Source organism: Stegostoma tigrinum, chromosome 10 (genome assembly GCF_030684315.1).
Source record: "Stegostoma tigrinum isolate sSteTig4 chromosome 10, sSteTig4.hap1, whole genome shotgun sequence".
In the NCBI taxonomy this organism is placed as follows: Eukaryota; Metazoa; Chordata; class Chondrichthyes; order Orectolobiformes; family Stegostomatidae; genus Stegostoma; species Stegostoma tigrinum.
This window is the reverse complement of record NC_081363.1, coordinates 60,780,172-60,795,839: the sequence shown is the minus strand read 5'-3', so window position 1 is coordinate 60,795,839 and position 15,668 is coordinate 60,780,172. Positions and strand designations below refer to the sequence as shown.

Genomic DNA, 15,668 nt, shown 5'->3' with positions numbered 1-15,668 from the left:
TCCCTTGGCCGACTGATCCGCGTCCCTTGTTGCGGTATCGTGCCGGTCTTCACATCCGCGACGACGAGCTGTAATAAGTTGTACCTCTCGTTCGAACAGGCAGTGCTTGTCTCCGCTTTAAAACATACGTTTGTACTCTCGTGGTATGTGAATGTCGTTGGCTAGGCCTGCCTGTCCGAAGTTGAGAAGCGAATGGGTGATCTGTCTTCTTGTACCACTGCACCCGCTGTGCAGCGCAGGTAGTGCTGACAGGGAGGGAGTTGTAGGACTTTGAACCAGCGAGACTGAAGCAATCACCGCACCACTGATGAGTTAATGTTCAAGGTTGTGTTTGGGAAAAGGGAGTGATGTAGGGCCTTGTGCCAGAAATATAGGACAAGAATGTGATGAAATACTTTACACTTGCCTGGATGAGCACAAATCCAACTTCACTTAAGAATCTGTATGCCACACAGGACAAAGTAACTTGATGGGAACACAGTTTACCTTAAACATTAACTCTCTTCACCAGTGAATGCACAGCAATGTATGACATCTACAAAATATCCAGGGCTAATCTGTAAAAATTCCTTCAAGAGCATCTTCCAGCGTTGTGATCTCCATTGAGTAGAAGAACAAGGACAGCATATGCATGGGTACAAGTTGTTCTCCTGCTCATGTGTCATCCTGATTTGGAGCTATGTTAGCTTCATTTCTCAGTCCAAGTCCTGGAACTGTTTTTCTAATGACATTGTGGTTGCACGAAATGACAGGACCTCGAGTGGTTCAAGAAGGTGAAGTGCTACCAACTTTTCTGGAATGAGGGATAAATTCTGGCTTTTCCAGTCATGCTTGCATCCCTCAAAGAATTTTTAAAGCTGACTTTAAAATTAAATTATGAAAAGCACTGTCATATTGTCAATTATTTCAGTCTTCCAGTGCTGAATCAATAGAGGAGAGACAGAAACGCCTGATGGCTCGGGGACTTCCAAAGCAAAAAATGATTCCAGGAGTGAAACAGGTTATTGTTGTAGCCTCAGGAAAAGGTGGTGTTGGAAAATCAACGACTGCAGGTACAAAATATGGTGCATGTATAGTTTTTCAATTAGAAACCAATATATTAGGTTTCTAAAATGTTATATATAACAATAATCTTGAAAGTATGTGAAAAGAGACATTGACAAAACTTGTCGCCCTGCACTCAGAAGGACAAATGCAACAATGCCAAATCTATACTACAGGAGAAGAGAATTGATTGGTTGGCCAGAAATTGCCATGCAGCAAGCAACTGGGTTCCATAGCCCCTCAACTTCCTGGGAATTTTTTTAAGAATGTAGGGATTGATCACATTCCTTTGCAGAGAATGGGTCCCCCTGTACAAGGTGGCCTGGCTTAGTTGGGATTGCATTCCCAAAATTCACAACTTCAGGTGAAGCTCACAGCATCAATGTGAAAGCTGGAGTTGGATTCCAACGTGGTATCCCGAGTAGAGAAAAAACATTAAAATAATATGCTTACACCCTTTCAGTTGAAATACTACATTTTTAAAATGGCAAATTTTTAAAATAAAGTATACTTTTGTTCATAGGTATTTTAAAATTCAACACTTTACTCGGTACCTGCTAGAGTGAACTATGGAAATAAGTCTGAGGCCTGTGCTTGGTGACATTTGCTCATCAGGTTGTGGTCTGCCTACTGGTGCCCTTGCTTTGTTATACAATTTTGTGACTGCTACCTGATGTCTTTTTGTTGGGGCATGGTGTCCTTTCTCACCAGCTGTTGTCACCTCCGATGCTTGTTCACTATGTAGCTGGATGGGGCTGCTACTTGTGGCTGACTTTGGGCCCACTTGGGGTTCAGTCTTTCCTTCATTGTCCTGTCAGTTGTGGGTTCCATCTGACAAGGGGGACCTGCCATTTCAACCACAGCCTTAGGAGCGGGAAGATCTGCTTGGGTTTGACCTGTTGACACCTGACAGGCTGGAGATGGCTTATAAGCTACCAAGATACTGACACCCCCCCCCCCCCGCCCCCAACCCACAGACCAGAGCAGGGGCTGCTGAATTCCAAAGTCACCAGTGTTTCACAGGCCATTTGCCAGAGTGGGGTTGCTACTGGATGCTGAGAAAGCTGCTTCATGACTAGATTTGTCCAGCAGATGAAGGAGATCGCAACTGTGCTTTGTTAGGGGTTTGAAGCCAGGTCCAGCCAGCTGTTAGGGATCTCATGGGTTGGGAGCTCCTGGTGAAGACTTTGGGCAGCATTACAGCATTCAGCCCTGAGGGGGTGCTGGTGGGGGGGAGGAGGAGGAGGTTCCCCATGAGAGAGAAGGAAAGGTTGTGCTAAAATTGGTCCAACTAAATCAGATAATTCAGGTTAAGTTTTGACGTAAACATCACTGTGGTGAATTTTGCAGCAGTCAACAAGATTAAGTTCTAATAAATTATTGAAGCAAAACAGCACTAGGTGACTTTAAATGCAGACTACTTGTATTCAGATTTATCACACTGGGAAGAATAGGTGGACCAGATTAACTTGAGTGATTGAAATTCCTGGAGTAGCAATAAAGAACGTCCTCCACGGCATTGCCTCAGCCAATCAGAGTTGACTTGCCAACCAATCAGCATCTCTATTCTTGCATTTGTTCCGATGAGTGCAAGACAAAAAGCTTCAGCCTCACATTTTTCTTCTCAGCAATATGTGAAATACGCCTTTGTAATTTATTGATGGCAATAAATTGAATCACCGTTTGACACCCCTGTTTCTAGATTTTTGTATTTCACCAAAAAGGCCTTAATCCTTGTCAACGACATCTAAAAGGGTCAATTAAAGGCACCTAGAATGACTATCCTTATGAATTCTTTGTTTTGGGAGTGGGGAATGGTGATGGTTGGTGAGTCCTTTGCCTTTGAAAGTTCTCAAGTTTGTGCACAGCTGTTAATTTTAAGATCTGATGTGTTTTATTGGTGTTTTGCACTAATCTAAATTTACTTTAATTTCAGTGAATTTGGCTTTGGGAATGGCTGCTAACAATTTGGTAGGTGAATGTGCATTTGTAGCAGAACTTTGTTAAAATACTTTTGTGTGAAACCTAATGATATAATTATGAAGGTAAAAATATTTTATGCGAGGATTTCTGCTGGTGCATTTCTTAGAATTGTAAACAATATTTTGTAATTAACTTGTTCAGTGTTGATAATTTGTTATCTTACAACTTAGTTCTGGAATTCTTACGGCACCAGGTAGTATACTACTTCTGGACAAGGAGTTTAGGTTCAGTTCTACCGACTGTCATAACATGTTGGAACAGGTTGATTAAAATAACAGCAATTTACTTGTCACAAAATTGGATAGGTGATGGCATAATGGTAATGTCACTGGACTAGTAATCCAGAACCCAAGGCTAATATTCTGAGGCCACAGATTCACTTCCCACCATTGTAGATGGTGCAATTTATTCTCTTTTCTTTTAAAAAAGAACCATAGTAAAACGCTTGCTTGATAGAGTCCTACAGCATGAAACAGACCTTTCCCAAACTAAACTAGTCCCACCTCCATGTGCTCAGCCCACAACTGTCTGAATATTTCCAATTAATGAATTTACCCACATTGACCTCTTCTGGAAGTTCATTCATGCATGAAATATTCTGTGTAAAGAAAGCTAGCCCTCATGTCTTTTTTAAAGTCTTTCTCCACTCACCTTAAAAATTTGCCCTTTTTTTCTAAATCCCTCATCTTACAGAAAAGACACCTGTCATTCACTTTTTCTCTATATCTGTTATCATTTTACAAACCTCAATAAGGTCACCCCTCAATCTCCTACGCTCCATTGAGAAAAGTCCCAGCCTATCCATCCTCTCATTATAACACACATCCTCCATTCCTGGCAGCATCCTGTTAAATCTTTTCTGAACCCTCTCCAACTTAATATCTTTCCTGGAACAGGGCAATCAGAATTGTACACAGTACTCCAAAGAGGCCTTGCCAACGTCCTGTAAAACCTCAATATGCCATCCCAACTCCTGTACTCAAATGCTAAATGCCTTCTGAATCACCCTGTCTGTATTTGCTGCAAACTTCAAAGAATCATGTATGTGAACCTGTTGGTCTCTCGGTTGTATGACACCACCCAAGCCTGTACTCTTAATTGTATAAGTCCTGTGCTTGTTTTTTTTTTAACCGAAATGCAACACCTCGTACATATCCAAATTAAATTCCATGTGCCAAGTCTCAGCCCATTGACCCAAGATTTATTTTTGTAATCTTAGATAACTTTCTTCTCTGTCCACAATGCTACCAATTTTGTTGTCATCTGCAAACTGTATCTTCTACATTTTCATCCAAATCACTTGTATAAAATGACAAGCAAAAGTGGACCCAGTACTGATTCCTGTGAAACACTGCCTCCAGTCTGGAAAACAACCCTGTACCGCTGCCCTCTGTCTCTTGCCATTAAGCCAATTTTGTTTCCAATTTTTAAGCTCACGCTGAATCTGATGTGAGCTAACTTTACTAGTTAGTCTACTATGTTTAACCTTGTCAAAGGCTTTACTGAAGTCCAAATAAACATTGTCTACAGTTCTGCCCTCATCAATCCTCTTGGTTACTTCATCAAAAAACTAATTCAAGTTTGTGAGACAGGATTTCCCTCACAAAACCATGCTGACTATCCCTCATCATTCCTTGCCTCTCCAAATGCGTATAAATCCTACCTTTGAGAATTGCCCCCAACAGCTTACCCACCACTCAAGTAACACTCACAAGGTCTGTAGTTCCCAGGCTCCTCCTTATGCTTTAAACAAAGGTACAACATTAGCCACTCTCCAGTCATCCAGCTCCATACCCATAATTATCTATGATACAAATCTTTCTGCAACAGGTCCCACAATTTCCTCCCTAACATCTCACAATGCCCTGGGATACTCTGAATCGGTCCCCAGGATTTATCTACCATTACATTTTCTGAGAGTTCCAGCACTCCTCTAATACAGACTGTTTTTACAACATCATTATTTACTTCCCTGAGTTCTCTAGCCTCCTTTCTGCACAGGAAAAAATTGATGTGAACTATTCATTTAATATCCCTCACGTCTCCTGAGGTTCAACACACAGATGAGATGACCCCTTTGATCTTTAAGGGGTGCTGTTTGCTCTAGTGATGATCATGTGACCACTGTTGACTGTTCAAGTGACTAATGTCTCCCATCGTGACCTGGTTTGGCCTACATGTGACTCCAGACCCCACAGTAATGATACATTTGGAAAGTGGAAATATATCTAATAACCTCAAATCTACAGATGCTATTTTTGGCCATGATGTCTGAGTGCTTCAACCCAAATACTGTAACGATCCCCATGGGTAATTGTAAAGCAAAATAACCAAATTTACCAAATTACTCTCAGATGGAGCAATTCACAGCAAGACTTTCACTTTTTGTAAATTGTACTTCAACAATTTAAAATACATACAAAAACAAAATTAGCAGGGAGATACTTCAATAGTCGCTGCATACGGACAACACGCACGTGCATTGCTCCACAGAGTCACATTACACCACTGGCCGTTACAAACTCCATCATGCTCTGGTACATGGATTTCTTACTTTTCCAATGAACTGACACAGATCGCAAAACTAGGTGCACCTCCATCTCCTACCTACTAACCTCATCCCACCTCCTTGACCTGTCTGTCCGTCTTCCCTGGACTGACCTATCCCCTCCCTACCTCCCCACCTCTACTCTCCTCTCCACCTACTTTTCTCTCCATCTTCGGTCCGCCTCCCCCTCTCTCCCTATTTATTCCAGAACCCTCACCCCATCCCCCTCTCTGATGAAGGGTCTAGGCCCGAAACGTCAGCTTTTGTGCTCCTGAGATGCTGCTGGGCCTGCTGAGTTCATCCAGCCTCACATTTTATTATCTTGGATTCTCCAGCATCTGCAGTTCCCATTATCACTGACCAGAGTATTTAGCTGTGTGGTGTTTTCTTGTTATGATCTGGCACAGTGAACAGCAAATTGTGCTTTTTTTGGGTATCCATTCCTTTTAAAAACTTCATACAAGTGCTCCTGTTCTGCTTTGCGCAATTTCACATTGCTGTGTGTTGTAACTCGTTTGAATAAGTCCCGATGCACCTTTTGTTTACGGGTGTCGGGGTGGTTGCTGGCATAATTTAGTATCTGGTCTGTCTGTGTGGTCTTTCTGTATATGCTAATCTGGAATTCCCAGTTGTTCTTAGATTCTACTATTATGCCTAGGAATGGTAGTTGGTCATTGTTCTTTTCTTTTGTGGATTTTATTCTGGTGATGATGTTGTTTGTGTCAGTGGTTTTTTTTCCAGTGTTGTGTGTTTGACACCGTGATTATCATCGATGTAGAGGACCCAGAGTTTGGGTTGTATAGTGGGGAGTGCTGTCCGTTCTATCCTTTTGCATTACCACTTCTGAAATTAGCCCTGACATTGGGAATCCCATTGGTGTTCTGTTTATTTGTTTAAATACACCGTTGTTGAAGGTGAAGTGGGTTATGAGGCAAAGATCCAGCAGTTTCGGGGTGCTGTCCTTGTTGATGTCACGGGGTGCCTGCCTTCCTGATTCATCCAGTAGTGTGGCAATTGTTTGTTTGGCTAGGTTGACGTTTATGGATGTAAATAGTTTTGTTACGTTGAAGGATATAATTATCTCATCCTCTTCTATTCTGGTGTCCTTGATGTTGAGGAATTTTGGGGGGCAGTGGATGGAGTGAGTATTGTTGTCAACTAAGTATTTCAATTTCCTTTGTAGTTCTTTTGGCTAGGCTATATGTTGGTGTGCCTGGTAGTGAGACAATGGGTCTGAGGGGGACCCCTGGCTTGTGTACCTTTTGGGGAGTCCATAAGACCAGAGTCCACAGAAGTGGGGTGTGTTGGATCCCTCTGCCTTCATTCTTTGGCAGTCTGGCTTGCTGACATCTGATTTTTTTTCAGGGTTGTTGTAATCTGGTTCTGTAACTGTGGTTGTTGGGCCTATCACCATCTGTCGGTAGGTGACAGTATCTGCTAGTAATGTTAGTTTTTGAGAAGATCAAGAAAGCTTTGATTGCATTGGTTATTTGGCAAAAGAAGTTATATTCTTTGTGTATGTTTTGATATTGATGGCTGTAATAATAGAAATTTTGTCATCCGCAGTTTTAAAAATAATCCATTGAGCCTATTTGAATCCAAAAGAAATCTGGTGTTGCTGACCAGAACTAGTGATGATGCTTTGAGTTGGTAGTAGCTGAAGCCAGAACGACATTGATGTAATAAGACTAATTTTGAGGCTATCAGCTCTTGCCTACCAAACAAATGTTAAGGCTCATCTATTTAACTTTAATGGTGTGATAAATTTTAATTAGTATAAACCAGTACATCTGACCTTGAAAATTTTAGTTTCATATGTACACTGACTTCTCCCAGATTTCAACTGTTGGAGAAATGTTTAAAAAGTTTCTACTGTTTTGAAAGTTAAATACTTGTAAATCTGCTGGTGGAGAATCTGCCTCAGTAAGAATTTTTCAGTCTGGCTGAGGAGAAACATTGTTGCTTGGCCTAATCACGCAGTGTTGAATATGGGTTCAGTTTCTTTTATTATCTGTTAACTGGAAACATTGATATAACAATAGTCAAATTTTGTGGACAAGTACAAACTGCCAAATGCAAAGACCAAAATTATCTAGTTGGAAAATTTGAATAACTAAGAAATAACCTATCACTTAAAATATTTACTGAGTTTATATGTAAATTGATTGCACGTAGTCATGTTTTTTTGAACACAGAATTAATTGCCATGTATTTGGTCACATCGTGTGATCGTGCAGCTGTGGCATGTCAGTATTACGTAATTCTGTATTACAACTGGATTGAAAGTCAATATTCGTTGCAGTTGGCAGTATGTTAGCATTTTTGTTGTTGATCAGCAAAAGGAATCTTCGCCATTGCAAGTTGCCCTCTTTTCAAAACCAGGAAATTATAAAATGTTACAATTAGCCTTTAGCAGCGGCATGAATTAGTATTTGTTGAGCATAATTTTTTCAGGGAGAGTGCGGGTAAGTGGAGTTGAAATGCCCATCAGCCATGATTAAATGACAGAGTGGACTCGATGTGCCAAATGACCTTAGTTCCACTCCTATGTCTCATGGTCTTATAACTTTGTTTCAGGTATGACGCAGTTGTGTGATCAGTTTACTTGAATTGTGGTTTCTTTTCGTCTAATGAATAAAGTGGTGCAGTGCTTGTATTTTTCTTGCCTTAAAAGCTGTTTGTTCATACTCATTACTTGCCTTGTTCTGGGAGTTGGGTGAAATTAATGTGCAGGGCATTTTAACCTAAAAACTTTTAACTGTAGTTCCCAATCAGAGCCAATGATACAGAATTGATTTCAATATTGTGAGTATGTCATTCTATTTGTCTCTAATTTCAGGGGTTTGAAGGGAGAGTAGCATATTTTGGTATAAGTATAGCTCTTCTAATTTTTGATCATGTTAATTGAGATCAGGAAATAGGCAACAGTAAACACTTGAAACAAGAAAGAGGATTAGGTATTTCTTTATGGCACTATCCACATCAAAAGTATTTATTGTACCTTCTGATTCATTGGTAATTCTGAGTTGAGGGGAACATTTTTGATCTAAATTCTTTTTTATGGAATTAAATATTAATTTTGTTGCAAAACTGTCTTCATTTGTGTTAGAATGTATCTAACCATATTAACCTGAATTTTTTTCCCTTTTTGTTAAGCTTGTGGGTCTGCTTGATGCAGATGTGTATGGTCCATCTATCCCATGTATGATGAATTTAAGAGGAAACCCAGAATTGACAGACAGTAAGTTTCTTCATGTAAAGATGCTACTAATTGAAGTTACACTTAAATTAATGGAGTACACTCACTCCTAGCCGTCCATAGATTCACTACCTATGGATCCGCAAACTCATGAGGATGACCCCAGACTCCATCTTTTTTTTTCAACTGACTCAACCAGTCTGATTACACTGTCCTTGATGGCTAGAAGGCTTACATTGCAGTAGTATCTGTCATTTTGATATCTGTGGGACGTCTGTGTCCCCATCCTCTGCAGATAATGAGGATTTGGTGTGTTGTAGAAAAAATTGTCAAGCAGTTTGGGAAAATGATATGTATATCAGACAAATCATGGTGTATCTATGAATTTTGCCCATCTTTACTGACTAAATTTTTATAGTATACCAAAAGTTATATATAACTACCACATGGTTTTCCTAGCAGTACGAGTCAGAACGACCCTGTTGATAAATAATACACAAAGTTTAGTAAATGTTTTAATTATTACCTGGAAGACCACCGAGGGCAACAAGGGGTTAGAGTGGACTCTAGGATAGTAACTGCAATGTCATTCACCCAAGTATATCTCAGAAGTATGACCACAGACTGAAGTGGCCAAGTTCTAAACAACACAGCAGTCATGGTAGGAAACTCAATGGAAAGAAATATCTACTTGACCTCCAGTGTGCAATCTACCAATTGCAGATACTTCTCTTCATTTCAGTACCAATGGGAATGATTTCCATTTCGTCTTTGAGTTAATATCCTGTTATGTGGAAGTCACACTCAATCGTGTTAAAGAGAAAAAATTCAGAACAGATCCAACACTTCAAAACTGGACAACAGCAATAACAGAATTTTGTCCCACTCTAGATGCGACTTTCACAGTCCACCGTATTGGTTCCTCTATCATTATTATCAAGCCAGATGACCAACAAATGTTCAATGAGGATTCTCAAGGAGAATACTAAAGAACAGCGCTCAGCTTAGCTGAAAATAAAGTGCTACTTCAATGCCTTGTCCTGGGATTACATGCTAAAATTAGCCGTGCAGTTTCATAATCAAATTACAACTTTTCCATCCTGCCAAATTAGTTCATAAGTGTTCGTGAACAATTAAGCAACTAAGTGAGGAGTTCTCTCCTTCATTAATCACCATCTTCATGATGGACAGCAGCACATGAATGCAACACCAAGGCTGAACAATGCACAACTACCTCCTTGGAACAGTTCTGAGCAGATGATATATCTCTAAGGCCCCCTGCCACAGATGTCAGTCTTCAGATGCTGCCAGACCTGCTGAGCTTTTCCAGCAACTTCTTTTTTTGTTCCTAACTACCACCACCTATCTGTTTAAACATAATGCTCTTCCCCCAGTAATGAAGCATGTGCAGAACTTTTTGCCCAAGAACCAACCTGCAATTAACTCCCTGGCTTGGCCTCACAATTAATCAAAACTTTGTTTGGCCTGTTTTCCTTCTAACCCAAGATGTCTCCCAGAGTTTGAAAGTTGCCCTTAGGCCATGTTTCCCAGTTCATAACTCCAATCCAAAATTGATAAAAGTGAAAAATTTTTGAAAATCAGTGGCTCTAACACTATGACAAGTGATTCATCCCTGACTCCCCAAAGCAAATGTTATTATCAGGCATACATCAAGGGTGTGATGGAATACTATCCACACTGGGTGAGTGTAGCTCAAGCAATGCTGAAGCTCAATGCCAACTCTAAGTTGAATCAGACTACTTGTTTGATACCACATCCTCCTGTTTAATGTTCATGTTTGCTCCCCTAACCGGAGTCACCGTAGTTGAAGTATGTACCTACCACCTACAAGATGTATTGTTGCAGTTCTCCAGAGCAGCTTTAAATACTACGTCTGAACTTATAGCCTCACTCTCTAGAAAGACCAGCGTAACAGCTGTTTAGGCTCCGATCTAGTTTGTGTCTTAAACTTTCATATTATTTTGCAATCACTTTAATTTAATGTAATGATAAATGTGAGTTATCCATTTTGGTCACAAAAAAACGGAACGCGTATTATCCGAATGGTGGCAGTTTTGGAAAAGGCGAGGTGCAACTATAGGTTCTATACAGGTGCAGCAGGCAACGAGGAAAGCTAATGGCATGCTGTCCTTCACATTGAGAGAATTTGAGTATTGGAGTAAGGATGGTCTTGCTGCAGTTATATTGGGCCTTGGTGAGTCTACACCTTGCATATTATGTATAGTTTTGGTCAATTAGTCTAAAGAAGGCCATTCTTGCTATTGAGGGAGTCCAGCGAAGGTTCACCAGACTGATTCCCAGTTGGCAGGACTGTCTTGAGAAAAGTCTGGAATGACTGGGCTTTTACTTGCTGGAATTTAGAAAAATGAGGGGGATCTCAGAAACGTAGAAAATGCTGATGGGACTGACAGTCTAGATGCGGGACAGATGTTCCCGATGTTGGGGAGGTTGGGTGTCACAGTCTAAGAATAATGGGTAAACCATTCAAGATTGAGATGGGAAAGAATTTCTTCACCAAGAGAGTTGTAAACCTGTGGAATTCTTTCCTACAGGAAACTGTAGAGGCCAGTTCATTAGGTATTTTTGGAGGGAGCTGGACATGGCCCTTGCAACTAAAGGGATAAAGGAATGTGGGGAGAGAGCAGGAATTGGATCCTGGGATTGCATGATAAACTGGTGCATGCTCAAGGGGCCGAATGGCCTCTCCCTGTGGACTGTGCCTACCATGTTTTTTTTTAAAACCAGCTTACAAAGGAGGAGGAAACAAGAAGGAAAGTTGAGTGAATGCTGCAAACAAATTGTCCATTATCTGATTGAATGGCAAAGCACATGTAAGGGGCCTCGTGGCATAATCTTACTGTTTCTACTATGTTCTTTTTAACACTGCTATCTCCAAATTGAAATTGTTTTAAGATGGACATATTACTCTTCCACTGATATCAATATTTCAAAATTTCTGAATGGCACTGGGATTACCTTCACCATGTAGACTGTAATAGTTTAAGGAGGCCCTTTAGGCGGAATTAAAGCGTCTAGGGTTGAGAAATAAACGTTGCCAGTACCAGGTCAATAAATGATGAGAGAAAGTCTCTGATTTTGTTGTACCATTGGTATAAGGTATTGGAATAAAATACATTTAGCCTGTGCAGTATGATGTCAGCCATAACAGTTCCAATATGATGACCCAATGCATCGATTAAAGATTTGCAAGAGAGTACGAAGCCATATCTGCTGGATTGCCTTTTCAGAACAGTGGCTAATTTTAGAAATGCTCCTCAAAATTATTAACAGTTTAGACTGCAACTTGTAGCTATGTATGCAGCATCCCTCTGAAGGATGCAATGCTGCAGATTTTGCTTTAACAATAAAGCAGCAGTTTATTAACAAAAGAAGTGAAGATGAAATGGAATAAACCAAACCATCAGCCTATCATTAAAAATTGCAATATTTTCAAACATGTAGTAAAAGTATAATTCCATTAATTTAAAGCACTCCCTTTACAAACTGAAAAGAAACCTTTTGTATAGTATGCAAACACACACCTCTGGCACAATACCCATACCAAAGTCACTCTTTTTTTTTTAACAGTTTGGTAGGTTGAAGTCACTTGTGGCTTCAACTTTTGGACCGAAACTGCAGATAGCTTCTTGCAGCTATTGTACACCTGAGTGTCAATGTACTCAACTTTAAGCAACCTCTTTGGGGAGATCTAGGGCTAACTCCAACTCTTCATTCTAAGACAATCAAGTTCACTATGTGACCATCGCTACTCAAGAACAGTAGTATGTAGAGCCACCCCAGAGTGAGAAAGAAAAACCACAAGTGGTTCCCCCCCCCTCCAGTCCTTCTAGGGATGTGTCATTAAGCTTTTTAAAAAAAGTCCCAGAAATTTCTGACAAATCTTAAGGTCCCATTACTTGCCTTGTTTTGTTGCAAAACATAGTAAAATAAACAGAAATTCATTAATGGTGTAGGCAAAGCCAGCCTGAAAAACTATTTTAAAAGTACTCACAAGGCTACAGAAGTCTTAAGAGTTAATTACTACCTTAGCACACTGAAAACCAACTGGTTACGAACCCAAAAACCAGAAAACCAACTCGAAATAATTATTTTACATAAATGTCAGTTATGACACACAGTCAGTACCAAATGAATGTTTATATTTTGACATCCTTTCAAGTTCAAATACATGTTTCAAAAAACACTTCCCTATTTGAAATCACTGGGTGATGACCACCTGCCTTAGTAATTGACGGCTACCTGGAGATCTTTTTGCAGCGGTCCAAAATTCCTTACACAATCTTCTCCAGTCTATCGCCACCAGCCAGCCCACTCTGCAATGCTCATGTAATTACACGCCAGGTTCACTGCCATAATTTCTTTGTCTTCTCTCCCAATACCGCCCCTCCCCCACCCACACACCACTACCATGACACACAAAACCCAAAAAGTGTCAATGTAAGTGTCTGGGCCCCAGTTTGATGAATACTATCAGACCTCGAAACAATTGTATAGCAGAATGTTCATGTTGCCTCAAATTGAATGTCTCTGGTGCTAACTTGTTTCAGTTCTCCAAACTAAAATTGTATTGCTCCAGAAGTCAGTCAAACATAAGCCTCTAAATATGATTAATGAAAATAACTTGTGGTGGTGGATCCATTTCCTGTCAACATTTCTGTTATGAATTCCACTGTTTACATCAGTTGCTTCTGGTATAACTAATTTTTTCAACATGTAATTCTGCCCCATCCCACCTTAATTTGTCTTCTGTAATAGAATATGACTACTATTGGGTAGCATTAAAGTATTGACAGCATATTAATATCTCATTATGCTTACATTCGTCAGAGTTGGCATGGTTTTATGAAGCAGAAATGAAGTTTGACTAATTTACTAGAGTTGTTCAAAGATGTAACAAGCAAACATGGATAATGAGACCCTTCTAGAAGGCATTTCATAAGATGCCTCACAAAAGGTTAATACATAAAGTAAGATCACATGAGGTTTGGGGTAATATGTCAGCTTGGATAGAGGAATGGCAAAATATCAAAAGGCAGATTTGGTATAAGTGTTTTTTGTTCTAGTTGGCAAGATATAATTAGTGGTGTGCCCAGGGTTTTCCGTCCTCTGGGTTCCAGCTATTTACAATCTATGTTAATAACTTGGGTGCAGGGATCGAAGATTGCATAGCTATATTTGCAGATTACTGTAAAATAGGTGGGCAAGTAAGTCCCATTTGAAGATATAAGAAATTTACAGATGGATATTTTTCAGTGAGGAGAATGGGCCAACTGTTCACAGATGGACTTTAAAGTGGGTACTTGAGATTTTTTTGTTTTCCTCAGACAAATAGAAAGGCATCTGGTGATCTAAATGGAGAAAAGCTTCAAAGTGCTTTGATGCAGTGTGTTCTGGCTGTCCCCGTGTATGAATGGAAGAGAATGAGCTTGTAAGTACTGCAGGTAATAAGAAAGGCAATCGAATTTTTGTATTTATTGCTGAAGGAATATAATATAAAATTAGGCGAGTGTTGCTACAACTGTACAAGGCTTTTTTGAGATTGCAATGAAGTATTGCATACAGTTTTGATCCCCTTCTTAAGGAGAGATGTAGTTGCATTGGAGGCAATTCAGAAGAGAGTCACTTGGTTTGTCTTATGAGGAGAGATTGGGCAGTTTAAAAGAATTAGAGGTGATCTAATTGAATTTTACAAAATGTTAGTGGACTGGCAAAATAGATGTCGAGAGACTGTTTCCTGTTGTGGGGCAATCCAGAATGAGAAGTCTTAGCTTTAGTATGAGGGGTAGCAGATTTAAAATAGAGATGAGGAGAGATTACTTGTCTCAAAGGTTCAGGAGTTTGTGGAATTTCCTGTCAACAGTGTGGCGGATGCTGGGACATGAAGTAAATTTGAGGAGGTGGTAGACAGACATTTAATTCGTGATGTGTTGAAGAGTTATGAAGAGCAGGCAGAAAGCAGATTTGAAGCCAAGATGAGATCAGCAATGATTATATCAGGGGGTTGACTTGCCTACTTCTGTTCCTAGTTCTTCGAGTCACAGAGGTACATAGTACAGAAAAAGGGCCTTCAGACCATTGAGTCTGCACTGGACATAAACAGCAGTGTAACTATTCTAATCTCCCTTTCCAGCAGATCCTAAAATATGTTCTTTTATTTGTGGAAGGGTTTTGAGGGAAGCCAACAATAATGGGACTTAAGCTCTTGTTTGCAAATATTTTATGAAAAGAATTGTAATACGAAAACATTTTCTCTTAAAGGCAACTTGATGAGACCCTTGGTAAACTTCGGGATTGCCTGGTAAGAGTTTTCCATTCAATGGCATCCCAGTTTTTATTGAAAAAATACATCTGTAACAAAATGTTGTCTCATGACATTTAATAAATGATCTTTCATTCTTCTCTTTGTTTACCCATCCTCTTTGTAGCATGTCAATGGGATTTTTGGTAGAGGAAGGAACACCAGTTGTTTGGAGAGGTCTCATGGTGATGTCAGCAATAGAAAGGCTATTGAGACAGGTGAGGAAAATATCCTAATGGATCTTTTTTGAAGAACAGAAAATTAGTAAATAAATTCTATTTATGTGACAATTCACAAGTACTTTTTAAAACACGTTTTCAGATAATTGGTTTGCATATATTCCCTGTACAAAGTTCCATCAAAACTGCTGTTATTTTGACTGATTTAAACATGTTGTAATGTCATCAGTTAATCTTTGTTTTCCATATTTTGCAAGGTTTATCTTGCACTGAACACCTTGCTTAAATGCTCTGAGATCAGGAGTTTGCAATGTTAATAACTAATTACATGTTACAGAATGGCACATTGGTCTGTGGTCAGTTAGCACACCATTA

General features: G+C 39.8%; 1 protein-coding gene across 4 annotated transcripts in view; it reads left to right on the top strand.

Annotated features, from left to right (window-relative positions):
- The window catches only part of nubpl (nucleotide binding protein-like), an 86,509-nt gene that overhangs the window by 57,478 nt on the left and 13,363 nt on the right, over positions 1-15,668 (top strand). For 2 of the 4 annotated variants that reach the window (XR_009446242.1, XM_048537458.2), the window contains exons 2-6: positions 911-1,052; positions 2,981-3,015; positions 8,732-8,816; positions 15,075-15,114; positions 15,242-15,332. Coding sequence is in view for 3 of the 4 variants with exons in the window: in XM_048537458.2 (XP_048393415.1) it covers positions 911-1,052; positions 2,981-3,015; positions 8,732-8,816; positions 15,075-15,114; positions 15,242-15,332 (393 nt within the window). In the remaining variant the exon portion in view is untranslated. Of the gene's footprint in view, positions 1-910; positions 1,053-2,980; positions 3,016-8,731; positions 8,817-15,074; positions 15,115-15,241; positions 15,333-15,668 lie in introns of those variants that run through there. The other 2 variants (XM_048537460.2, XM_048537461.2) reach the window with 2 other exon arrangements.